At 41.6% G+C, this 25,103-nt stretch overlaps 1 protein-coding gene across 1 annotated transcript; it reads right to left on the reverse strand.

Moving 5' to 3' along the window:
* Positions 1-22,774: 22,774 nt before the first annotated feature.
* Positions 22,775-23,209, reverse strand: LOC148196888 (uncharacterized). Its single transcript, XM_088093535.1, has one exon. It carries the CDS (start codon positions 23,207-23,209, stop codon positions 22,775-22,777), a length of 435 nt encoding a protein of 144 aa, XP_087949661.1.
* Between the last annotated feature and the right edge of the window lie 1,894 nt (positions 23,210-25,103).

A 25,103-nucleotide genomic window follows, 5' to 3' on the forward strand; every position in this document is an offset into this window, starting at 1 on the left:
TGCACAGGGGCGAATTTGCTCAGAAATTGATGCTCAAGCTCTTCTCATCTGGTAACGGATCCTGGAGGAGGACAATCTTTCCAATCCTTTGCTGCTCCTTCTAGTGAGTGCGAAAATGCCCTTAAGAAAACGTGATTATCCGGGACATTTAGAGGTTTCATTAAAGAGAAAATTCGATAGAACCTCTTCAAATGTTCATGTGGGCATTCATCTGCAAAACCATGAAACTTGGGCAGCAAATTTATCAGTCCAGTGTTGAGAACGCAATGAACATCATCCCCAGTACGTGGAACCGGCTCGCGAGGAGCACTCTCAGAAGTTGGAGGATGAGCCATATTGTTCTCAGAATAAAAATCAACAGAATATGAATTATAATTAGAGTAACATACAGAAAAAGAATCATAGTCAGAGGCATTGGCAGAAGAATCAGTATTTACAAAATCAAAATAGGTAGACATGGAAAAAGAAAAAATAGAAAGAAAATGCTAAAAATTACGAAACAAATAAAACACGACACAATTAAACATGTGAAACGCGTACACAAAACAGAACATCATAACACAAGACACAACACAAACTATCACAAGAAAAACCTAAGACCGAACCGTTGGTCCCCGGCAACGGCGCCAAAATTTGATGCGGCTGTCGTGGCTCATAAAATTTGATGTGCATTAAAGAATGCAGTATAGTGCTAGGAAGAGACTCCTAGGTCGCCTCTCAAGGACCAAAATGTGGTTCAAGTAATGGGTCGAACACTTTGTGGGGGGGTTTGTGAAGATTTTGTGAATGCAAGTGAACTAAATTAAAACACGAACATAAACACAGATGTGAACACAAGATTAAAATAGTTGGTCACTTAAGCTAACATCATCACTAAAATATCACAACCAAGAAAAATAGAGAACATTAGAATGAAAAGTGCTTTAACCAAATTAAAAGTGCAACATTGAGCTAAACAATTGAATGCAAACCGAGAATGGAGGCCAATTGAAATAAATGCGTAAAGAACAATTAAAAGTAAGTGCATGAAGAAGTAAAAAATATGAATGCATTTCTTAAATTAAAATACCACGTTTCTAAAGAAAAACAAACCGAGAAGAATGGAGGTGAGTTGTTGCACCATCTTTCTTTTAAGCTCCGTTCCTATTCTAAGAAACAAAAGGAATTGAAAACATTGCTGCTGAAAATAAAATAAACCAAGAGCTCCCTTCCTAAATAAATCACGCGTGCTGCACCTCCAAAACAAATCAACCTTTTCTCCTCTCTGCTTATAGTCCGTCGCATGGGTGTGAGCACTCCAAAGCTCTAAATGAATGCACCGTGTTCTGGAAATAAATAAATAAAAAAAAAGAGTTGCTTCCTAAGACGTCACATGTGCCTGCTGCTACCCATGAATCAAAACTGAAAAATGAAGTTACTTCCCTAGGTGGTGGGTGCTCTAAGCTCTCAATGCGCTACATTTTTTAAAGTAAAAAAAATTGCTTCATAGGTGGCGGCTGGAGCCTTCTCTCATCCAGGCCGAGACACTTCCCCCCCCACACGCGCTTTCATTCCCTCCAAGAGGAAAACCCTCCAATTCCACATGTGCTGCTGGAACGCTTCTCATGGGTCGTGTGCTGCCAATTGTTGGACGCGTGCAACCCTCCCTTGTGCACCTCTCTTCTAGTGTTGGGCCGCGTGTGCACCTGTCCAAGCATACATTCAGCTCTAGCCAAGGGGTGTTGCTCCCTCCACCACCACAAAAGCTCCCTGCACCTCCCCAAATTTCCCCAAAATTTTTTTAATTACAAAAGTACCCATTTTTACTTTAATCATATTTATTTACCTTTTTCTAAAATTCTAAATCTCTGATTCATTTTCACAGTCTCACCCCCCCCTCTCATTTTTCCAAACCCGTTTGTCTGCACTGATCAATCAAATCCACTCATCAATGCTTTACAAGATTAGTTTGGAAAAATAAAAATGCAAAAAACACATTAGCAAGAAGATCCACTTTTCTTAAATGGATTTCAACGTCCGTAAACGGATGTTGACATTCGTTTGTACTTCAACGAATGTTGATATCCATTTAAAAATGCATATTCACATTTTTTCAATCCACATCCGTTTAAATATTATTAAAGGGTAAAAAAGAGATGGGGAGGTGGAGGGAGCACTTTGTAGTGGTGGAGGGAGTAACACCCCCAGCCGAGACACCACTTGCTACCAACGTGGGCACTTTCAGATATCACTCTTCCTACACACTCTCAAGTACTCTCCAAAGAGTTCTCTTCACTTTTCCCTTCTTCCCCGTTCACAAAACCTCTCTTCCACTCACTTTTGCACCAAGTTTTTATCCAAGTTTTGGGTTTGGTGAGAGCATTATTGTTGGGGGCTGATTTCTTCACATTCTTAGAGCATTTTTCACTCATCTAGCATCTTCACCCAAGTAAGTACTAGAATTTTACATTCTAGGGTTTTTGAACACATGAATTGACATGAACATGGTTGTCTAAACATGATTCTTTAAGGATTTTGATTTTTATGCATGATTAGATGAATTAATTGTTGTTTGAACCGATTAAAATGCTTGATTTAGGTTTGGAACTAGGAAGATTGTATGTGGGTGGAGATGAGAACAAGTTTTAGGCACTTTTAAAGAATCCACAGAATTGCCGCTCAATAGAAATTTCCCCTGAGCGCGATTCCTACAGAGTGGTTTTTAAGCTTGTTTTGGTTGTTGGCTTGATGCACAGGTTGCGTTGAGGGGTTCTGTTTGCCCTTAGCGGTGATAGGTATGGTTTTAGGGTGTTGTTTGTGGTTTACTAGTGCTTAACAATGTGTCTTATGGTTTTGTGAATTGTGTTTGATGTAGGGATGGCCTCCTCATCGGGCAAGAGGATCAAGACTTTGGGATCAAAAAGGAAGGATAAGGAACCATACCGCTCTTACTCCAACAAGTTCCTTTCCTGCAAGCATGAGCATATATTCAATGTTGTCCAAGATAGGAGATTATTAATGGATAGAAAGGATGGACTGATACCTAATTTTGCTCTAATATTTGGAGAGAAATTGGAGAACACGAATTGGGGGAGGCTAGCCACTTACCCTGCACTAGCTAACATAGTAGTGGTGAAACAATTCTACATCAACGCAAGGAGGTTGGGTGACCATCCTACTGAGGATTATTTGAGCTATGTTAGAGGACACACCATTCGGTATGACCCTGATTCCATTCATAGAGTTTTAAATACTGAATGGGCTGGTGAACAATATCAGTTTTCTCTAAATATGGAAGAAGGAGCGGACTTTGGTGATGTGGACAGTGTGCTGTGTGTCTGGTGGACACTTTCAGAGAAACAGGAATGGTGCAGTTGTGAACATCAGGAGAGCTGATCTAACTCCTCTAGCAAAGTATTGGATGGCATTTTATCATGCCAACATCCAGTCGTGCTCACATGTCTCGGATATTACTGTCAGCAGGGCGCTTCTTTTGTATTGTGTGCTCAGAGGGATGAGCATTAACATTGTCCAAGTCATAGCCAATGAGATACAGGTGTGTGCCAACACTATGAACAACAAAGCACCCTTGGGGCATCCCTCTTTGATTACACACCTATGTGAGCTAGCTGGGGTGAATATCTCTACACCACCATTTGAGAGGCCTACGAAAGCTATTGATGAGTCCTATTACAAACAGTATTGTGGAGGTGATGAGGCAACTCAACCAGTACTAGCACGCCGTCCTTGTAGAGGGAGAGGACCACCATAGGGCCAAGCATCTACATAGCCTCATGGGGCTGAGCCATTTCAGATGAGGGACATGTATATGTTTCTTATAGATGCTAGGATGTAATCCATTCACAGAGGGCAGGTGGCCACAGCTGAGATGATTATTGGGATGTATGATACACCCCCAGCACATAGGTGGACCATGGATGAGTTTGATAATGTGGTGGTGTGGCTAGAGGAGCAAGCCTAGGGTAGTGGAGTTGGAGCAGTTAGAGCTTCAGCTATGGATGATGATGATGATGATGAGGATGAGTTTGAAGATGTTGAAGATGATGGAGAGGAGGAAGATTCAGATGATAGCATGGGTTGATGAGGAGTTGAGATAGCATTTACTGATGGATGCTATCATCCCTAAAGCAGGGTTTTTTATCTTTTGTTTTGCACTGTTGAACTTATTTACTTAAGTTATTAGAATAAGTTGGTATGTACTTAGTTTGAAACTTTATCTGCTATGATGGTTTACCTGTGATTAATGCATGTGAGTAGTGCTTGATGATGCTTGGATATTGATTGATGTTGAGATTGTGCACTATATGCTGATATACAGGTGGTTGTTCACAATCTTTGTGAACAAATGCATGATGTTGTGATGGAAACTTATCCATGCTTGAATGACCTGACCTTGCAGACAGAGCTTCAAAAAAAAAACCGAGAACAATATTGGTGCAGTGGATGAAAAACAGCAGTGTGGATGCAGCGGAAATTGAGTGAGATTGATTGATGATTGGTGTATTTGAGTGGAATGAGTATGTGTGGGAACCTCACAGCTCAGAAGGCCTTCCTATAATGGAAGGAAGCTAGAGGAAAGGGAAGAGAAAGTAGAGAGAATAAATGACTCAAGAGCAATAGGGCTGGCAGTGAATTTCAGCAGTAATTTACTAAGCTCAAAAGTGAATCAATACAAGGAAAAGGCCCTCTTATTTATAGGTGAAGAGGAGCCTAATTTCTAATTCTAATTCCCTCCTAAATTCAGATGATTCAGATTTATTTTGATCAAGCAAAGTCCATGCCTCTTTCCAGCTCATCCAGCAAGGTGTGTGCTTCCTTCCACATCCGCCAATTCACGTGGAAAATGCTGGTGCATGCCGTAAGCACCTCCTTTACTTTTTTTTTTGGCTCCTTTGCTTGGTTCTTCTTGGATGGCTCAATCATAGTCTCCATGATTTATTAATTCCTACAAAACAAAATATAAGTGCTTTAGTTAAGAGAAGAAGGATTTTTATAAGTAACCTTCCATAGAAGTAAAATGTTAGATGATCCTTCTTCTTCTTGAATCTTCCTAGCCATTGCTCTAGTAAGAGGTCCAATGTGATTTCTTGATGATTTTCCATCAGACCCTCCCTCTTGAAAAAGATCTGTCCTCAGATCTGCTTCATCCTATTGATCATCTCCTGTGAAAGGAATTAAATCGCAGATGTTAAAAGTAGGACTGACACCATAACTTTCAGGAAGGTCTAATATGTATGCATTATCATTTATCTTTTTGACCACCTTGAATGGACCATCTCCTCTTGGACTAAGTTTGGATTTCCTTTGAGAGGGAAATCTTTCCTTTCTCAAATGAAGCCAAACTAGGTCTCCTTTTTCAAAAACTATTTTCTTTCTCCCTTTGTTGTTGTATTCTGCATATTTTTGAGTTTGTTTTTCAATTTGGATTTTAACTTTCTCATGTAACTTCTTGATAAACTCCGCTTTAGAAGCACCTTCTTTATGAAGAAAAGAAGATGATTCTGGAAGAGGTAGTAAATCAAGAGGTGTGATAGGGTTAAAACCATAAACAACCTCAAAAGGAGAAAGATTAGTAGTCTTGTGGACTACTCTATTATAAGCAAATTCAATATGAGGTAGATGTTCATCCCAAGATTTGTTATTTCCTCTTAATATTACCCTTAATAATGTAGATAAAGATCTATTTACTACTTCAGTTTGCCCATCAGTTTGTGGGTGACATGTAGTAGAAAATAGAAGTTTAGTTCCAAGCTTTTCCCATAAAGTTTTCCAAAAATGGCTTAGAAACTTCACATCTCTATCAGACACTATAGTTTTGGGTAAGCCATGCAATCTCACTATTTCTTTAAAGAAGAGTCTAGAGATATAGCTAGCATCATCTACTTTGTGGCAGGGTATAAAATGAGCCATTTTACTAAAACGATCTACTACCACAAATATAGAATCATACCCCCTTTGAGTTCTTGGCAATCCTAAGACAAAGTCCATGCTTATGTCCTCCCAAGGGGTATTAGCTATAGGAAGAGGTGTATAGAGTCCATGAGGCATAATTTTGGACTTAGCTTGTAAACAAGCTATACATTTAGAACAATGCCTTTGAACATCTATTCTCATGTGTGGCCAATAAAATTTACTTTTCAAAATTTTTAGAGTTTTATCAACTCCATGATGGCCCATGAGTCCTCCTCCATGACTCTCTTTGATAAGAAGTTTTCTAATGGATCCTTGGGGTATACAAAGTTTTCCTTTATTAAAAAGATACCCCTCAGAAAGATAGAATCCATCAAAAGGCTTCTTAAGACATGATGAATAAGTGGATGCAAATGTTTCATCATTTTCATATAACTCTTTTATGTCATCAAATCCTAATATTTGGGATCCTAGGGTTACTAATAATGCATGTCTTCTAGATAAAGCATCCGCAACAACATTAGTACTCCCCTTTTTGTGTTTGATGACATAGGGAAATTGCTCAAGATATTCCACCCACTTTGCATGTCTTTTGTTTAGCTTTGCTTGCCCTTTAATGTACTTGAGAGATTCATTGTCAGTGTGTATGATGAATTCTTTATTTACCAAGTAATGCTCCCAAGTTTTTAAAGCTCTAATGAGGGCATACAACTCTTTGTCATAGGTAGGATAGTTTAAGGTAGGCCCCCTAAGTTTTTCACTAAAGTAAGCTACGGGATGTCCTCCTTGTATTAAAACAGCTCCTATTCCTACCCCAGATGCATCACATTCTAGTTCAAAGGCTTTGGAAAAATCAGGCAAAACTAGAATAGGTGCATGTGTTAACTTGTGTTTCAAAGTCTCAAAAGACAACTCTTGCTTATCACCCCAAATAAAAGGCATATCTTTCTTGACTAGCTCATTTAAAGGAGCAGCTATGGTGGAGAAATCTTTCACAAATCTCCTGTAAAAACTTGCTAACCCATGAAAACTTCTCACCTCTCCTACATTTTTAGGGGTTGGCCATTCTTGTATAGCCTTGATCTTCTCTGGATCAACATGTACACCTTCTTTTCCCACTTTGAATCCAAGGAAAATCACACTTTCTTGACAAAAAGTACATTTGTCAAAGTTGGCAAAGAGATGATGTTCTCTAAGAAGAAGCAAGACTTTTCTGACATGGTTAAGATGTTCCTGAAGACCTTGACTATAGATTAAGATATCATCAAAGTAGACCATTACAAATCTGCCTATGCATTCCCTAAGCACATGATTCATTAATCTCATGAATGTACTTGGAGCATTGGTCAAGCCAAAGGGCATGACTAACCATTCATACAATCCAAACTTGGTCTTGAAAGTAGTTTTCCATTCATCTCCTTCATGAATTCTTATTTGATGGTATCCACTTTTAAGATCAATTTTGGTGAAGAGATTTGCTCCATGTAATTCATCCAACATGTCATCTAGCCTAGGAATGGGATGCCTATACTTGACAGTTATGTTGTTGATGGCCCTACAATCTGTACACATTCTCCAAGACCCATCCTTTTTAGGGACCAACAACACAGGCACAACACAGGGACTTAAACTCTTTTGGATCCACCCTTTGTTCAACAAGTCATTAACTTGTTTCTCTATTTCTTTTGTTTCCATAGGGTTGGTTCTATAGGCTGGCCTATTGGGTAGGCTTGCCCCAGGCACCAAATCTATTTGATGTTCTATTCCCCTCAAAGGTGGTAATCCACTTGGTACCTCTTTGGGAAATATATCATCAAATTCCTTTAAAAGTTTTTGCAACCCCTTTGGTAGAGAACCAAGTTCATGAGTGATTGAAACAAATGCCTCTTTGCAATAAAGAAGGAAATGAGGTTGTCCAAGAAAAAGATTTTTGGAAATATTCAAGGTTTGAGGTTGGACAACTTCATGGGCTGAGGCATGGGTTACCAAATTCTTTCTTTCTTTCTTATTTTCTTTTTTCTTTTCTCCATCCAACTTCTTCTTAAGAATTATTTGGTCCTCTCTTACTTGTAAAGGTGTAAGAGGACACAAAATAATTTTCTTTCCCTTGTGTTGAATGGTGATTTTGTTGGTGACTCCATCATGTAAAGCTTGTTTATCATATTGCCAAGGTCTTCCAAGTAATATGTGCCCAGCTTCCATTGGTACTATATCACAAACAATTTGATCTTCATATTTGCCAATGGAAATAGGTACACTTACTTGTTCTTTAACTACTATTCCATCATCCTCTTTGATCCATTGAAGTTTGTAAGGTTTAGGATGAGGAGTAGTTGTTAAGCCAAGCTTCTCTACCATTCTAGAACTACAACAGTTGCAACAAGAGCCACTATCCACTATCATTGAACATGTCTTTTCTAAAACTTTGCATCTTGTGTGGAATAGGTTCTCTCTTTGTGACTGTTCTAATTCTACATGTTTACTTTCCAGGAGTCTCCTTACCATAAGTAAGTCACCATCACAAGGTAAAGCTTCTTCTTCTTTAGAAGTGGATGTCTCAGACTCACTATATGAAGAACCCTCACTTTCACTCTCATGCTCAAGGATGTAAGTTGACTTTCTATTGCGGCACTATGATGCATAGTGCCCTTTTTCCCCACATCTAAAGCACTTAGTCTCCTTACTCTTATGATCTCTTGAAGGTTCTTTGACTTTTTCTTTTCCTCTCTCTCTCTCTGTCTTCATATCTTGGCTTGGTTTGACTACCCTCCCTCTTATACTCTTTCTTAAGGTAAGAACTATGAGGGTAATCTTTCTTGGTGGAGCTTTTCCTCTTTAGTTGTTGCTCAACCCTCACACAAAGTTGGACTAACTCATTGAGATCATTGTAGGGTATAAGTTCAACCCTATCTCTTATGTCATAGTTAAGTCCACTTTGAAACCTAGCTATTGTTATCCTAGGTTCTTCTCTTATCCCAGCTCTCAACATGAGTAACTCCATTTTTTGTCTATATTCCTCAACACTTATGTTCCTTTGTTGGAGTTTATGGAGTTTATCCATTATCTCCCTATCATAGTAGGCTGGTACATGCCTCCTCCTCAAGGCAGCTCTCATTTCATTCCAATACCTAATGGAAGGTAAGTGTCTTAGCCTATGGTCCTTGACTAAGGTTGTCCACCAAATTAAGGCATAACCTTGAAAGCTTAGAGAAGCCATGGTGACTCTCCTTTCATCATCTATTTGGTGGCACTCAAACAATTGCTCAACTTTCATTTCCCACTCTAGGTATTCTTCTACATCATCTTTTCCATGGAAGGAAGGAAGATCAATCTTAGGCTCTCTTGGGTAATGCTCTCTAACTCTATGTTGTCTTCTAGGAGTCATTTGGTAGTGGTCATCATTGTGATAACTACTATTTTGCTCAATTTCACTTGGAGAAGATGATGATTCTTCTCTTCTCCTATGGGAAGACCTCTCTTTCTTTTTATCTTGATTAATCAAAAGTTGACTAATCATATCTTTGAGCTCACTAATCTCTTTATCCCTTTGTTCAAATCTTTGCTCAAATTCTTCCCTTAAAGACATTTCACTATTGGGTTTCAAACTTCCTTGCACACTTGATTGACTCATTCTTGTCAAAGGAAAGTTTTTCAAAAGGTTTTCAAAATGTTTGACAAGTAATGAATGAAAAAGATTTTCACAAACTTTCTTTGTTTTTGGTGAAAATTTTCTAAGAGATTCTAGAAGTAAAAGATGTTTCTAAGTAGCTCCCAGGAAGAAGAGGTGAGTCACAAATGGACAAGCTTAGAAACCAAGTTCTTCCTTAGCCAGAGTTTCCTTAGAATGTTCTTTTACTTTAGTTTCTAAGTAGAAATTCTTCAAATTCTTTTTAAATGTTATGAACCTACAAACCAAAGAAAGGTTTACTATATGCTATGCTATCCTAAATACCACGGAGACCTAAACACAAAAGGATTACTCAAGACATTTAAGGAAAGCAATACAGATGCAAGAATGTAAATGCTAGACGGCCCTAAGTGAAAGTGCAAGTGACACTTTGAGCCCCTTGACACACTTCCACACTAAAGAAAACGAAATTGGACTATTACAATGTTCAATTGTGAACTTGGAATTGCTTCAAGAGCATTTTCCCAAGTCACTTAACTCAAAACAGCAAAAATAAACTGAAATACACTTTTCAAACATCAAATTTTGTGATATAGACTTGAAATGAGGCCAGGAATTTAATGAAAACTTTGTCTTCTTGCTGCTGCACAAAGCTAATTGAATTGGAGATGCAAGTTGCTGCTGTAACAGAGTTTACAGCTTGCTGGACAGTGATGTTTAGCTGCTGTTGAGTCTTCCTTCTTGCTCCACTTTCAATGCTCAAACCACTTCCTAGGAGGCTACCAAAGTAGGAGAAGGATTCTGGTACTGGATGCCCCAAACAGCTTGCGCATACACTCCAAAACTCAGCAAAATCACACCAATCAGTTTAAAAATCTGCACCAAACTATGCTGCTGTTTGCACCAAACTATGCTGCTGTTTTGAGACTTAGGATGCCAAAAAAATAGACACAACAATTTGGAACAGCACACCAATGAAAGGTACACAAAAGGAACTTATCAAGGCACTAGAATGGATGAAGAAAACAAGAAAAAAAACACAAGCACAGTTCAAAAATTCTTCCAATACAAACTGTTTGATAATTTCAAAAGTGTTTGATAAAATGCCTCACTGACTTTCAGCTTTGTTTTTCAAGACTTGTAATTTGGATTGGTTGGTTCTAACAGCTTTTTAACACTTGATTCTTCTTCTTTTGATCATGTATTTTCTTTTTTAAACATTGAACCAGCTTTTTCACAATCCAACAATGTAATTTAAACCAGAATTACCAAAACAGTTGCTGGAAAAAAATCAAAATCTGCACAAAAAAATGAACTAAAAATGGTGGTTTTGGAACCCAAAATGAGTAGCAGTGTTTCAGCAGCTTGGATGAATGTTTAAGCAACTTTTATTCATGATATTAAACATGTTTAAACTCTTAAACAGCTGAATTAATGCTTACTACTCAAATTCACTGGTCCACTTCCAATTTTAACTCAAAATTGATGGTTTCAAATGCAAATTTGCATATAAGTCATGTTTTGACCAAATGAACAGTACTAGCAACTTTGAACCATCAATTGAAACTTGCTCAAGCTATAAAACAGCAAGGAAATAGCATATTTTCGAAAATCCCTACTGCTGTACTACTTATGCAGTAAATGGCACCAAAATAACCAACCACTTTTAATTTTTCATGGATTCAAAACTGGACAGCAAAGGAAATGACTCTAAGAAGTGTAAAAACATAGATCTAAGTTAGATTTAATGTGCTTAGCATCACCAAACTCAGATTAGACAATTCAAGGAAACTTAGCACGGTGAAAAGCTTAGATTAAAACTGCAGCAGTGGAATGCTATTAATTGTGAGCAACCAAGTTATGCAAATTGCATTTCATTGCTTGTAATGATCTGCTACACTTTTAGCATCATTCAATATCATCAACCAAATTTGTATGAAGCACTAGAATTAAAAAAAAATCAACTGGAAAACAGATTCATGATTTAAAAACAGAATTGAAATTCTGCAGCAGAGTTCAACACAGATTTGAAATCAAAATGGATTTCTAGTGCTTTAGCTTGTATCACCAAGGCTAGAACAAATTCTCATTGCCTTTATTGGTTGATATATAGTTTATCTAGCACTTGAACTCAAGCAAAACGAATTAAACCAGCAGAAAAGAATACCAAAGCAGTGACAGAATTTAAAACTGCAATATTCACTTGCACATGACCAAGACAACACTGAAATTGAAAATTAAAGCTGGAAATGACTCAAACAAATAAAATTCACCGTTTAAAATGAAAGATGAACATAAGACACTGTAAGAACACAGAATTAAAGGCTGGAACAGAATTACAGAAGCAGAATTAAAAGAACAAAAACTGAAACAGAAACAGAAAACAGAAACAGAGATGAAATTCAGCAGAATTAAATTGCAGAATGAGAAGAAATGCTTAGCTCCTTGGTGCGTGGAGAACCTAAGCTCTGGATACCACTTGATGGAAACTTATCCATGCTTGAATGACCTGACCTTGCAGACAGAGCTTCAAAAAAAAAACCGAGAACAGTATTGGTGCAGTGGATGAAAAACAGCAGTGTGGATGCAGCGGAAATTGAGTGAGATTGATTGATGATTGGTGTATTTGAGTGGAATGAGTATGTGTGGGAACCTCACAGCTCAGAAGGCCTTCCTACAATGGAAGGAAGCTAGAGGAAAGGGAAGAGAAAGTAGAGAGAATAAATGACTCAAGAGCAATAGGGGTAGCAGTGAATTTCAGCAGCAATTTACTAAGCTCAAAAGTGAATCAATACAAGGAAAAGACCCTCTTATTTATAGGTGAAGAGGAGCCTAATTTCTAATTCTAATTCCCTCCTAAATTCAGATGATTCAGATTTATTTTGATCAAGCAAAGTCCATGCCTCTTTCCAGCTCATCCAGCAAGGTGTGTGCTTCCTTCCACATCAGCCAATTCACGTGGAAAATGCTGATGCATGCCGTAAGCACCTCCTTTGCTTTTTTTTTGGCTCCTTTGCTTGGTTCTTCTTGGATGGCTCAATCATAGTCTCCAAGATTTATTAATTCCTACAAAACAAAATATAAGTGCTTTAGTTAAGAGAAGAAGGATTTTTATAAGTAACCTTCCATAGAAGTAAAATGTTAGATGATCCTTCTTCTTCTTGAATCTTCCTAGCCATTGCTCTAGTAAGAGGTCCAATGTGATTTCTTGATGATTTTCCATCATGTTGTGATTGTGATTAAGATTCTAAGTAGGATGTGTATGTGGAATGATTGAATGAGCCTATATGTGAGGTTTTGAACTCCAGAGTTTTTATGAGTGAATGTTATTACACTGAAAGCATGAATGACTTTGCCCAAATTTTTATGATTAAATCACTTACTTGTATGTATCATATGATCAAGACCATTTGTTGGTAACCCTTCATTATCCAAATGCATGATGTTAGCCCAATAAAAGAGAGCATAATGTGTTCTATCCCTTGAACCCTTAGCTTTGAATATGATAGAAAACCCTTTTTAAAAAGCTTTACCTTGAGTTGAGTTGAAGATATCTTGTGGTATTGATAAATGTTCAAGTTTGAGGTTGTTGGGAAGTCTATAAAGGGAATATAAAAAGCATTGAGCTAAGCATATGGAAAGCAAAATAAAAAGGAAAGAAAAGAAAGAAAAAGAGAAAGGCTCAATGCAAAAGAAAGTTGGGAAGAAGGAAGAATGGTTGTGTTTAGATTATTCACTTAACTCAAGGATTTTGTGATCCAAAAAAAACAATTTTCTTGTTAGCCCAGCCACATTATAAGCCATAGAACAGTCCTTGTGATGATACTTGCTTTTGAATGTGTTTGATTGTGATTAAATGAAAGGCAAAGTTGATTATGTAACATTGTGATAGTAGAGTGAAGGAGTGACCTCTTATACACTTGTGTGTTTGAGTGAAACACTTTATCTAGTGAGGAAAGATTCCTTGAGCACATAATTACATCTATGCTTAGTTGATTGATCATTCACGAGAATAGCATTTGTTGGATATTATGTGATCATGTGAACACTAAAGCATGTGTGCATCTTGACTGAATTCTTTGTGTTGAGCTCATTTAAGTAATTACTTGTCTTGAAAGAAGGAGTTTTGAATGTGGTGAACCATTGTATGGATTGGTGGAAGATTGGGTTACATCTTGTTTGCTTGAGGACAAGCAGAGTTCTAAGTTTGGGTTTGTGATAAAAGTTGAAAAATTGCTATTTTAATACTTAATTTTGACCTTAAAGACAACCTTTATGACTTAGAAATTAGCTTGAAATCATGTTTTTACTTAAGTTTTGGAAATAAGAGAGTTGAATAGGTTTTATGCTTGGTTTTTCTTATTTTTGCAGGTTTTAAGATGAATTGAATGAAAGAAGTGAAGTACCCAGGAGTTGGACTCAAAAAAGGAAGAAAAAGTGCACAAAAGAAGGCCGCAAGTACCGCTCAGCACCACTTTTACCACTGATCGCCAAGCTGCTCCAAATCCGCTCCAGATCGCCAAGCCCAAATCACCAAGCCCAAATCTCCAAGCCGCTCCAGATTGCGAGCCCTCCGTTGTCGCCACCGCGGTGCTTGTCGTCAAACTCCTCACCGTGAGTCTCCGCTACCCTCTCACCCCTTAATGGAATGTCACCACCGCCCTAGATCGACAATCTTCCTCTAGCCGTTGAAACCCTCTATGATTTGAAACCCTAAGGGAGCTTCCTAGTTCGTTGCAGAAGGTGTCCATCTACTCTTGTTCATTTGCTTCTTCTTCATATCTTAATCAATAAAGATGAAGTTTAACCGTGTTAGATCTGTGAAATTTTGCAGATTTTGACATTGTTCTTGGGTTGTGCAAATGAAAAAGATTAGATAAATGAAGCGAAGCCTGACTTGCACATGTGTATAGGAAGCAGTTTTCTGGCAACCCGAGGCAATAGGGCTTTTTAATAAAGTTGTCAGACAAAAAGTCTGATTAGGGCATAGGTATAGGTCTCGGGTCCTCTTCTAACCGAGGCAATATCATCGTTCTGTCTCGGGTCAAGGTGTAATTGAGGTATATAGCCTTTTACGCTTCGGGTTTTGCGTAACCGAAGCATATATGGTACGTTAGATTCCACTTTTTTTACTAGTGTTTGACCCCTTTTAATCGAAAATATTTACTTCAATTGTTATATCTTGAAAAAAAAAAGCATTTTCATTGTCCAAAGTGATGTTTAATATTTCTAAAGGGAAATTATATTGACATAAATTTTCTTTTTTAACAAATCTTTTTTCATTGACCAGCTTGTCGAACAATCCAAAATGAATATGCAAGCAACATGGAGTTTCAAGGCGACCGTTACACAAAATGTTGATCACTAATTATTTCAGTATAAATGTTGAGACCGAGATATGAACCTCTTGAGTCGTCTCCACTTTTTCTATCGTGTCTTTATCTTCGTTTCCTTTGCTTTATCCACCAACTTCAGGGAGAATGGGAGGGTACCTGCAAAGGCACTCCGACGCTCAAGTCAGAAAAAGGGGAATTGTAGAACTCTCTCAGTTCAATAATAGTAGTAGAAAATCATAAATCTCGCTCAGGGAAAACGTACCTTTTTTCCACCCCGCTTTTCATATTTAAAACAGTAAAAATGAACTGTTTACCTGAAAATCCAGTCAGTTATAGAAGTTGACCACTTGGAAATTGTAACTGTTAGTTCGTGCTTAATATCGGACAGTTAACTCCGTGATGCGCAGCGTTATAAGCGGATACACTCAAACCGTTCTCTCGAGATTAAGATGTCAGTTTAAGATGTCAATTTTGAATGAATTTGACTGACCGCCCCTTTTAGTTCGATCAATGGACGATCGTTAGATAACGATCGCTTACGAGCAATAGTCGATCGTAAGATAACGATCGCTTATGATGGTTGACGTCAAGGGTGGCGGAGGCCAGCCTAGCATGTTCCTAAACGGTCGCTCCTTTTATGAAGTGGACGATCGTTTAAGGACGACTGCATGCTGTCGATTGGTTCAGGTAACTTACCATACATAATGCCCCCGAGTCCGAGTAGACGAGCACTGTTGGGTTCTGTGAGTTTACTGTAGGACGATAATTGTACCGTTACGGGAGAAGCGCTATGCACCGTTTTGGTGTCAGTTTTTAGGGTTTCCCGCCTCTGGGGAAGTGAAAAGTCATGAAATCAAAGTCGTTAGATTGAAGTGATCCTACAGTGTAGAGCGGTCTGGCTCCCTGGCTTCTTTAAGACGAAAGAGAATGAGAGGAGTCTTCCATTCTTGGTTCAAAAATGAAAAGTAGATTGCGCCGGTGACTGTTCCCCTGTGGGTGGTGTTAGTGGAATCTGCTTTCCTTCATAATCAACGTTGTTGCCATACCAATCTGTCAGGTAAATTTTAATCCTTCCTCCGTATTAGTGTGGTTACTGCCAATAATGGAAGAAAAGGGGCAGAGCGCCGGTATTGATATACCGGGGCCGTCGTCAACGGCGGAATGCCCTGATGTCACCACTGTGCCTTGTGGTGAGAACGCGTTTTTTTATGGAAACGTGTGCAGTGAAGGCCCAGAAGAGCGTGTAACGTTTTCGGCTAGGGGTGGCGATTACAACTGGGCGGCGCGTGAAGTTAACGAATTTAGTAGTCTGTATAGGAGTAGGACAGTGTTAGCAGATTGGGTAGGAAATAGTTGTATTTTGAGAACCTTAGGGTATAAATCGTGTGTGAAGCTAGTGGCTTGTCGGGAGGATGAGAGAGTGTTCCACGGGAGGGAGAATAGTTCCAATGACTTCTTTTATTGTTACACTTCACCGTTCTATGATCTGTATCTGAGATTGCCCTTCACAACTTTCCAAATGGATGTGTTGAGGACCTTAAATGTCGTGCCCAGTCAATTGCATTCCAACGGTTGGGGGTACATGCAGGCGTTTGCAGTGCTATGTCGGGCCTTGGCGATTAGGCCGACTATGGCATTGTTTTTGTACTTTTTTAGGTGTCGACCGATTGCGAAGAAGGATTGGGTGTCGTTGATTTCCGAGCCGGGTAATGCTCTTTTAGAGCTTTATTTGCAGTCATATAGGGGTTTTAAAGATAAATTCTTTAAAGTGTCGATCCCCGATTCTGGGCGGAGGCACTTTTTTGATGGAGAGGGAAATCCCAAATTCCCATTGTACTGGACGCAGGATCCTCTAAGGTTCACCTCGTGGGCCGACGATAAAATGACGATCGAAGAGTTAGAAGCTCTGAATGTGTTTGACGGCTTTGCCCCGCCCCTTTTCTTCTCGTCGGCTCATAAACTGCCTAGAACACAATGACGCCGATTCGAGGGTATTTGGTATGTTTCTTTTCTTGTTATTTTTGTCTGTTGCCTTGTTGTTGTTGACTGTGCTGGAGTGACTTTTGTTTTGCAGAGATAATGGGAAGAAAAGGAAATGTCCGAAACTGGTTTCAATCCATCGACACCGAGAAGGCGGAAGATGATCGTCCAGGGTCTGCGTCTAAACCTGCGCAAGTCCAACCAACTGGTCCGGTCGTGTTATCGGTTTCGACTGATGAAGCAGCGGTCGCTGAAGAGCAGCCATTGGTGTGAAAAAGGAGAGGTAAAACGGTCGACGCAAGTGGAGCTATGTCGAAGAAGAGGAAGGAGACTGCTGATGAGGTAGAGCGTCCCCTCCCTAATGGTGTATGGGATCCCTCTTTCACCCTGAGTCATAAGGTCGAGTTTAATCTTGATAACTCGGAGAAGAGGGTGGTGGAAAACATGACCGAGCAACAAATGGCCGATGCCATGTTGGAAATGTCGAGTCGGACACAAATGCTAGCTTGGCACATTGCATATGCCTCTGATAGAGGTATGTTGCAGGTTGAGCTGGAGAAGGCGCGCACTCAGCTGAAGGAACTTACTGAGGCTCACGCCCTCTCCGATCTGAAGTAGAAAAGGTCAGAGCAATTACTGAAAAAGGCTGAAGTGCTGTTGACTGATGCCCGAACCGCCGGCCTGGCTTTTAAAAAGGAGCGCGATCAAGTGTCGTGCGAGCTGGAACAAGCAAAGAAGATGGTGGCAGCGTTGACCAAGGACAGGAATGACTTGTGGGCGGAGAAGGTCAAGGATAAGGATATAATGGAGGAAATAAAGGAAGCGATAGTGGTTGAACATACCTGGGGCTTTCAAAAGGCGTTGAGGCAGGTCGCGCATTTGCTTGAGGTGCCGACCGAGGGGGTGGTGTTCGACGTTCGGAAGGACGTGTATGAGGGGCAACTGGAGCCTCTATGTGAAATTCCGGAAGATGTCTTTCTAGAAGCCGAAGAGGATATAGATGAAGAGGTGGTCGTTGCTGGCGAGCCTAATGAGGTGATCGCCGTGGATGAACTGGCTGTGGACACGGTTGGAGACGCTACTGGCGGATCGCCTAACATTGTAATAGATTAGGAATTGGAACATGTATATGCTGTTGGACATATGTGTTGACTTGACTTTATGTATTTCAGACTTTATATTTGTATTTGTGTTGTATGATGGACATCGTTTTCTTGTGTTGTCGTGAGATAGGCGTTGATAGAGTTTATCAATGATCGTATAGGTCGAATGCGCTGGGTGTTCGAGGGTGAACATCTACCAGGGGAGTAATATCCCAAACTTAATTGGGTGTTCGAGAGAGAACATTTACTAGAGGGAGTGTATCCTAAATGTGACTGGGTGTTCTAGAGAGAACATCTACCAGAATGTAACTTGATTTTAACCAGGTGCTCGAGGGTGACCGCGTAACATGTAGAATATAGTTCGAAGGATGTAACCCTAGGACTTGACATGTGAGAAATAATAAATGAAATAATAACATAAATGTAATGTATCATTTATTTGGATTTGAGACGAACAACGTGCTATGAATATAAGTGAAGCATCAACTGAAATAATATTTGAGGTGAGTAGCGTTCCACGTGTTGGGGACAGGTTGTCCGTTGAGGAGTTGGAGGCGGTATGCCCCATTCGTCAGGCCCTCGACGATGCGGAATGGTCCCTCCCAGTTGGCTGCTAACTTGTCGTGTGCTCGGTTCTTCCTTGCTTCGCCCCGTTTCCGCCACACTAGATCACTGTTTTTGAACGCTCGGGGTTTGACCTTAGTGCTGTAACGGCAGGAGAGCATTCTCTTCTAAGGTTCTGCACGAATGGTGGCGACCTCTCGACGCTCAGGAAGGGTGTCGAGATTCATCCGTAACTGTTCCTCGTTAAGTGTCATATTGGTGATGTTTCGTCTTAGCGAGGGCTCGCCGACTTCGACCGGGAGCATGGCATCAGTGCCATAAGTTAAGTTGAATGGAGTGTCCCCGGTGGATCCGTGTGAAGTGCATCTATACGCCCATAAGACTTTGGGTAGTTCTTCTACCCACAAACCTTTGGCTTCGCCGTGTCGCTTCCTCAATTCAGTGAGCACGGCTTTGTTGGCGGCCTCGGCTTGTCCGTTCGTTTGTGGATGTTCCACCGAGATGGTGACGTGTTTAATGCCCAAACTGTGGAGGAATTCCTCCAATTTTCGTTCAACGAACTGGCGACCGTTGTCGGTGATGATTTTTTTGTGGTAGTCCAAACCGACAGATCAGACGCCAGATGAACTTCTGTACTCGTTGGGCGCTGATAACTGACAGCGGTTCGGCCTCTATCCATTTGGTGAAATAGTCGACCGCCACTAGGAGGAATTTGTTTTGTGCTTTGGCGAGGGGTAACGGTCCGAGTATGTCGAGTCCCCATTGAGCGAACGGCCATGGAGAGATGATGCCATGTAAATCTTCGGGAGGTACGCGGATATCATAGTCGTGGGCCTGGCAGGAGATACATTTTTTAACGAACGCCTCGCAATCTTGATCGATCGTTGGCCAGTAATATCCTGCGCGAAGTATGCGCGCTCTGAGTGTACGCTTACTTGAATGAAATCCGTAGATCCCGGTGTGAAGTTCGTGCAAGACGTAGTCAGCTTCTTCCCCTGATATGCATTTCAACAAAGGGGTGCTATGGCCGCGTCGATATAGGTCTTCACCTATGTACAGAAAACGCGCGATGCGTTTTGAATCACTCGGGGTAATTTTTTCTCCTTGTTCCTGTTTCACCATCAAATCCCTAATTTTTTGCCTCCAATCTGTTGCTGGTGATGGCACATCGGTGGCGAAAGTCTCCACGACGGGATGATCGAGCGTCATTTTGATGATTGACGACAGCTGCGCTCGCTCCTTGGAGTGAGTTAATTTGGATAGGAGGTCTGCTCTCGTGTTATGCTCCCGGGGTACGTGGATAATGTTAACCTCTACGAAATCTTGGAGGAGAGTGCTGGCTTTATGAAAGTAGCGCAGCAATTGATTATCTTTCACCTGGTACGTCCCGTTCATATGCCCGACCACCAACTGTGAATCCATCCGACACTCTAGACGAGCGATCGTGAGTTCCTTGGCCAAGGCTAGACCGACAATCAACACTTCATATTCGGCTTGGTTGTTGTTGGCTGGAAATCTGAATGTGATGGTCTGCTCCACAACTAGACCATTTGGTCCTTCCAGAACAATACCAACTCCTCCCCCTTTTGTCCGAGGATCCGTCCACGTTGAGGAGACACTTTGGTGTCGAATCGTCAAGTATGGGTGTAAGCTCGGCTGATAAATCTGCCAAGTGTTGACCCTTAATGGAGCCTCGAGGATCGTAACGGAGTCCAAATTCTGAGAGTTCTACTGACCAGGAAACCATTCGTCCTGCTAAGTCGGGTTTGCGGAGAATCTTGGCGATTGGGTGATTAGTACGGACGACCACCTGATGACTTTGAAAGTACGGCCGCAATCGACGCGAGGCTGTGAGCAAGGCCAGTGCTACCTTCTCAATTTGAGAGTATCGTTCCTCCGCTCCCTGCAACGTACGGCTGACAAAATATGTTAGCTTAAGGGAAGGGGTCTCCTGCACCAAAGCAGCACTGACGGCGTGATGAGATGCTACGATGTATAATTGCAGGTCGGATCGAGCGATCGGTCTCGCCATGATCGGGGGACTGGTCAGAATGTGTTTGACAGCGTTGAAGGCTGTTTCAATTTCATCGTCCCAGTGTTGGATTATGCCCTTCTTCATGTTTTTGAGGATGGGCCTGATGTGTTCAGCTAGCTTTAGAATGAAGTGGGATAAGGCTGTGATCCTGCCGACCAAACGTTGGACCTCCTTCAGGGTTTGAGGGCTTTTCATGTCGAGTATGGCTTTGCATTTGTCGGGGTTAGCCTCGATGCCTCTGCTCGTTAGCATGAACCCCAAGAACTTTCCAGCTGGTACTCCAAAGGTACACTTGGAAGGGTTGAGTCGCATGTTGCACCTCCTGACCTGGAGGAACACTTCTGCCAGATCTTTTAGATGTTGTTCCATAGACTGGCTTTGGATAACCATATCGTAGACGTAGACATCCATGCATTGTCCGATTTGATGATGAAAGATTTTATCCATGAGGCGCTGATATGTGGCACCTGCATTCTTCAGGCAGAACGGCATTACTTCGTAACAGTAATTAGCACGTTCGGTAATAAAAACTGTTTTGCTTTGATCTGGCTCGTACATGGGAATTTGGTTGTATCCCGAGTACGCATCAAGAAAATTGAGTACGACATGGCCGAAAGCTCTATCCACCAACCGATCGATGCTAGGTAAAGGGTATGAATCTTTAGGGCATGCCTTGTTGAGGTCGGTGAAGTCCACACACATTCGCCATTGACCGTTAGACTTCTTAACCATGACCATGTTCGACAACCACGTGGTATAGGTTATCTCTCTGATGAACTGGGCGCTCATCAGCTTCGTGACTTCAGCTAGGATGGCATTACGTTTGTCCTCCCCGAAGCGTCGTTTCTTTTGCACAACCGGGAGTGCTTCCCTGAAGATCGACAGCTTATGGGCCATGACGCCGGGGTGGATCCCCGGCATATCGGCGGCCGTCCATGCGAACAGGTCAGCGTTGGAGCCTAATATACGGGTCAGATCCTGTTCATCGTGCACAGCGAGGTTCCCACCGATGTTCGTGGTTTTGGACGTATCCACTCCAAGCGGGAAAGGTTTGACATCTCCTTGAGGGTTCGTGGTTCGGGGATCCAAATCGATCGCTGCTGTTTCAGCTCCTCTCGCCCTTCGAGCGGGCAAAAATGGTGTGACTTTGAGTCCTGCGACATAACATTGCCGAGCCGTTCGTTGATCGGCCCTGACGGTACAGATGGTGCCGTGCTCGGTGGGGAATTTCATAGTCAGGTGAGGGGTGGATACAATGGCTCCAAACGCGTTCAAACACGGTCGTCCTATTAAGGCATTGTATGAGGTATTGGCCTCTACCAATTGGAATCGTACTCTAAGCTTTGGGCGTCCCGGCATGTTCCGAGGCGAGTTCGTAGGTCGAGGTACCCCCGTGTGTCGACTCTTTCCCCCGAGAAGCCCACAATTTGTTCATTGAATGGGGCGATGATGTCCTCGGATAGATCCATCTTTTTGAAGGTGGACCAGTATAAGATGTTAACCGAACTGCCCTGATCGACGAGGACCTTGCTGACATCATACCGAGCTATTTCGACCATGACGACCATTGGGTCATCATGATCGGGGTCGGGCGCGTGGAAATCTGCATCGGTGAATGTGATATCGGGTATAGATCGAGGCTTCCGATCCACTATGTTTACTGACTGCAATTGTCTCAAATGTCGCTTCCTGGCGGAAGCTGATGTTCCTTCCCCGGTAAAACCACCAGATACAGTGTTGATTCTGCCCCAGACCGACCTCTCTCTCTCTCTGAACGCCGGGGTTTGCTGCGGGATCGCCTTCGGCGTCGGTCGTCTCGGGGAGGTGACCGTTCTGGACTTTGTCGGGAGGATTCCTTTCGGTGCGGAGTTGTCGCTCTGGTAGACGCCCTCTCCTTGACATAGTTTTGGAGGTAACCTGCTCGGACGAGTCTTTCCAACTCGTCTTTCACCATGTTACACTCTTCTCTATCGTGATCGTGGTTCATATGAAGGCGACATGCCTTACTATTGTCTGCATTTTTCGGAGTGGCTTTTCGTCGAATAGTAAGGAGTTCAGCGTGCAAGGCTTCTTCAAGCACCCTTGTCCGAGGTGCGTTGAGTGCTGTGTAGCGATCGTATTTAGATGTCCATCCGGACTCTTTCTAGGGTGGTCGATCTGTTTTATAGTCATTGGCTGACCGTTTTGGAGTTTTCTTAGCCTCTTGGTTTGGGCTATCCTATTGTTGTTTTTTCCTGGAATTTCTGAGGTCTTCGATTAGGATGAATTTCGCTATTGTGGATTGGAGTTCCTCCATAGACGTTGGCGGGTCAGCATACAACTGTTCCGCGAAATACCCCGGCCTTAAACACGAAGGTAGATTGCTAATAATGAAGGTATGGTTTATGTCCTTCACACGTCGGGCCGTCTCATTGTACCGTTGCATGAAAGCCTTTAGGGTTTCATCCTTCCCCTGTTTAGTATTTACGAGTTCAGCAGGAGTCATCTCCGGTCTTCTGTTGGTAGCGTACTGTTTTCGGAATAAAGTCTCAATTGTGGCGAAGCAATCTACTGAATTTGGAGGAAGAGTGTGGAACCATTCAAGTGCTTCGTCCTTAAGGAATAATGAGAAAGCCCTGCAAATGACAGGATCATTGTCCGTATAGAATGCCATGGCGTCTATAAAATTGTGGAGATGATTGTCGGGATCAACGGAGCCATCATAGCGTTCTAACGTTGGGGGGGCTTTTCCGGCATATGAGCTTGCATGATGGCCTCCGTGAATGGAAGCAAGTTGGTGAGACGCACAGAAGTGGGACCCTTCCTTGCCCCGCCAAAAGGTTCGGACGGTCCTCCATGGTGGCTCCCTTTATTATCATCTGTCAATTGGATGCGGACACTTCCGGTGGCGGACGTTGCGCCCTCAGTGCCGCCAGCTCCTCAGTTTGTTTGCGTTGAATTTCCTATTGCTCCTTTATAGTTTGTGCTTGCGCCTCGATCTGTGCCTGCAGTTGCTTAATCAAATCGCGAGTGTTAAAGTCTTCCATAGCTCCGGTGGTCGTCTTTGGGATATCAAACCTCGGCCCCGCGGTGGGCGCCAAAATATTGCAGTATAATTGTTGAGACCGAAATATGAACCTCTTGAGTCGTCTCCACTCCTTCTATCGTGTCTTTATCTTCGTTTCCTTTGCTTTATCCACCAACTTCATGGAGAATGGGAGGGTACCTGCAAAGGCACTCCGACGCTCAAGTCAGAAAAAGGGGAATTGTAGAACTCTCTCAGTTCAATAATAGTAGTAGAAAATCATAAATCTTGCTTAGGAAAACGTACCTTTTTTCCACCCCACTTTTCATATTTAAAACAGTAAAAATGAACTGTTTACCTGAAAATCCGGTCAATTATAAAAGTTGACCACTTGGAAATTGTAACCGTTAGTTCGTGCTTAATATCGGGCAGTTAACTCCGTGATGTGCGGCGTTATAAGCGGATACACTCAAACCGTTCTCTCGAGATTAAGATGTCAATTTAAAATGTCAATTTTGACTGAAATTGACTGATCGTCCGTTTTAGTTCGATCAATGGACGATCGTTAGATAACGATCGCTTACGAGCAATAGTCGATCGTAAGATAACGATCGCTTATGATGGTTGACGTCAAGGGTGGCAGAGGCTAGCCTATAGAGAAACGAAAATGTTTATTGATGATTATGTTATATTTCATAATTTATAGAAGCCCTATTTATCCACAGCAGTGAATAAAAACTAATTCCTATAAATCAAGAAACAATAAAACTGACAGAGAGAAATATTAGGTGGATAATAACTAGGACCTATAAATCAGGAAACAATAAACTATAGAGAGAAATATTAGGAACTGTATTTTATTTTATTGATTACAATCAGGAACAGACAGCAACGACGTGAGTACTCCAATACGCCCCCGCAAGATGGTGGAGGCACAGACAACACCAATCTTGGCCATGAGGTAGTTATGACGCGAGGGAGATAATGGTTTTGTGAGGAGATCCGCTAGTTGATGGCTGGATGGTAGGTGAAGAACATGAAGTTTCTTGGCAGCAACAAGTTCACGAATGAAATGGTAGGCAATGGCTAAGTGTTTCATGCGAGAGTGAAAAACATGATTAGCACATAGATAGGTGGCTCCAATATTATCAAAGTATATCGTTGGTTGCTTTGGAAGAGAGCAATGAAGTTCCATGAGTAGTTGCTGCAACCAAAGTAATTCATCAGCTGTAGTACCAATGGTGCGATATTCGGCCTCAGTGGAGGATTTGGCAACGGAAGACTGCTTCTTACACGACCAAGAGATGGCATTGGAGCCGTAATAGATGATGTAGGAAGCCGTGGAACGACGATCAACACTATCACCTGCCCAATCAGCATCACAGAAAGCAGTTAAATGAAGGTTGGAGTCACGCCGAAGTTGAAGACCATGGTCAATAGTGCCTTTGAGGTACCGAAGAATTCTTTTGACAGCTTGCATATGAATTTCAGTTGGAGCAGCCATATATTGAGAGAGCTTATTAACACTGAAGGAAACATCGGG

Source organism: Vigna umbellata, chromosome 6 (genome assembly GCF_029865625.1).
Source record: "Vigna umbellata cultivar VRB3 chromosome 6, Vumbellata_1.0, whole genome shotgun sequence".
In the NCBI taxonomy this organism is placed as follows: domain Eukaryota; kingdom Viridiplantae; phylum Streptophyta; class Magnoliopsida; order Fabales; family Fabaceae; genus Vigna; species Vigna umbellata.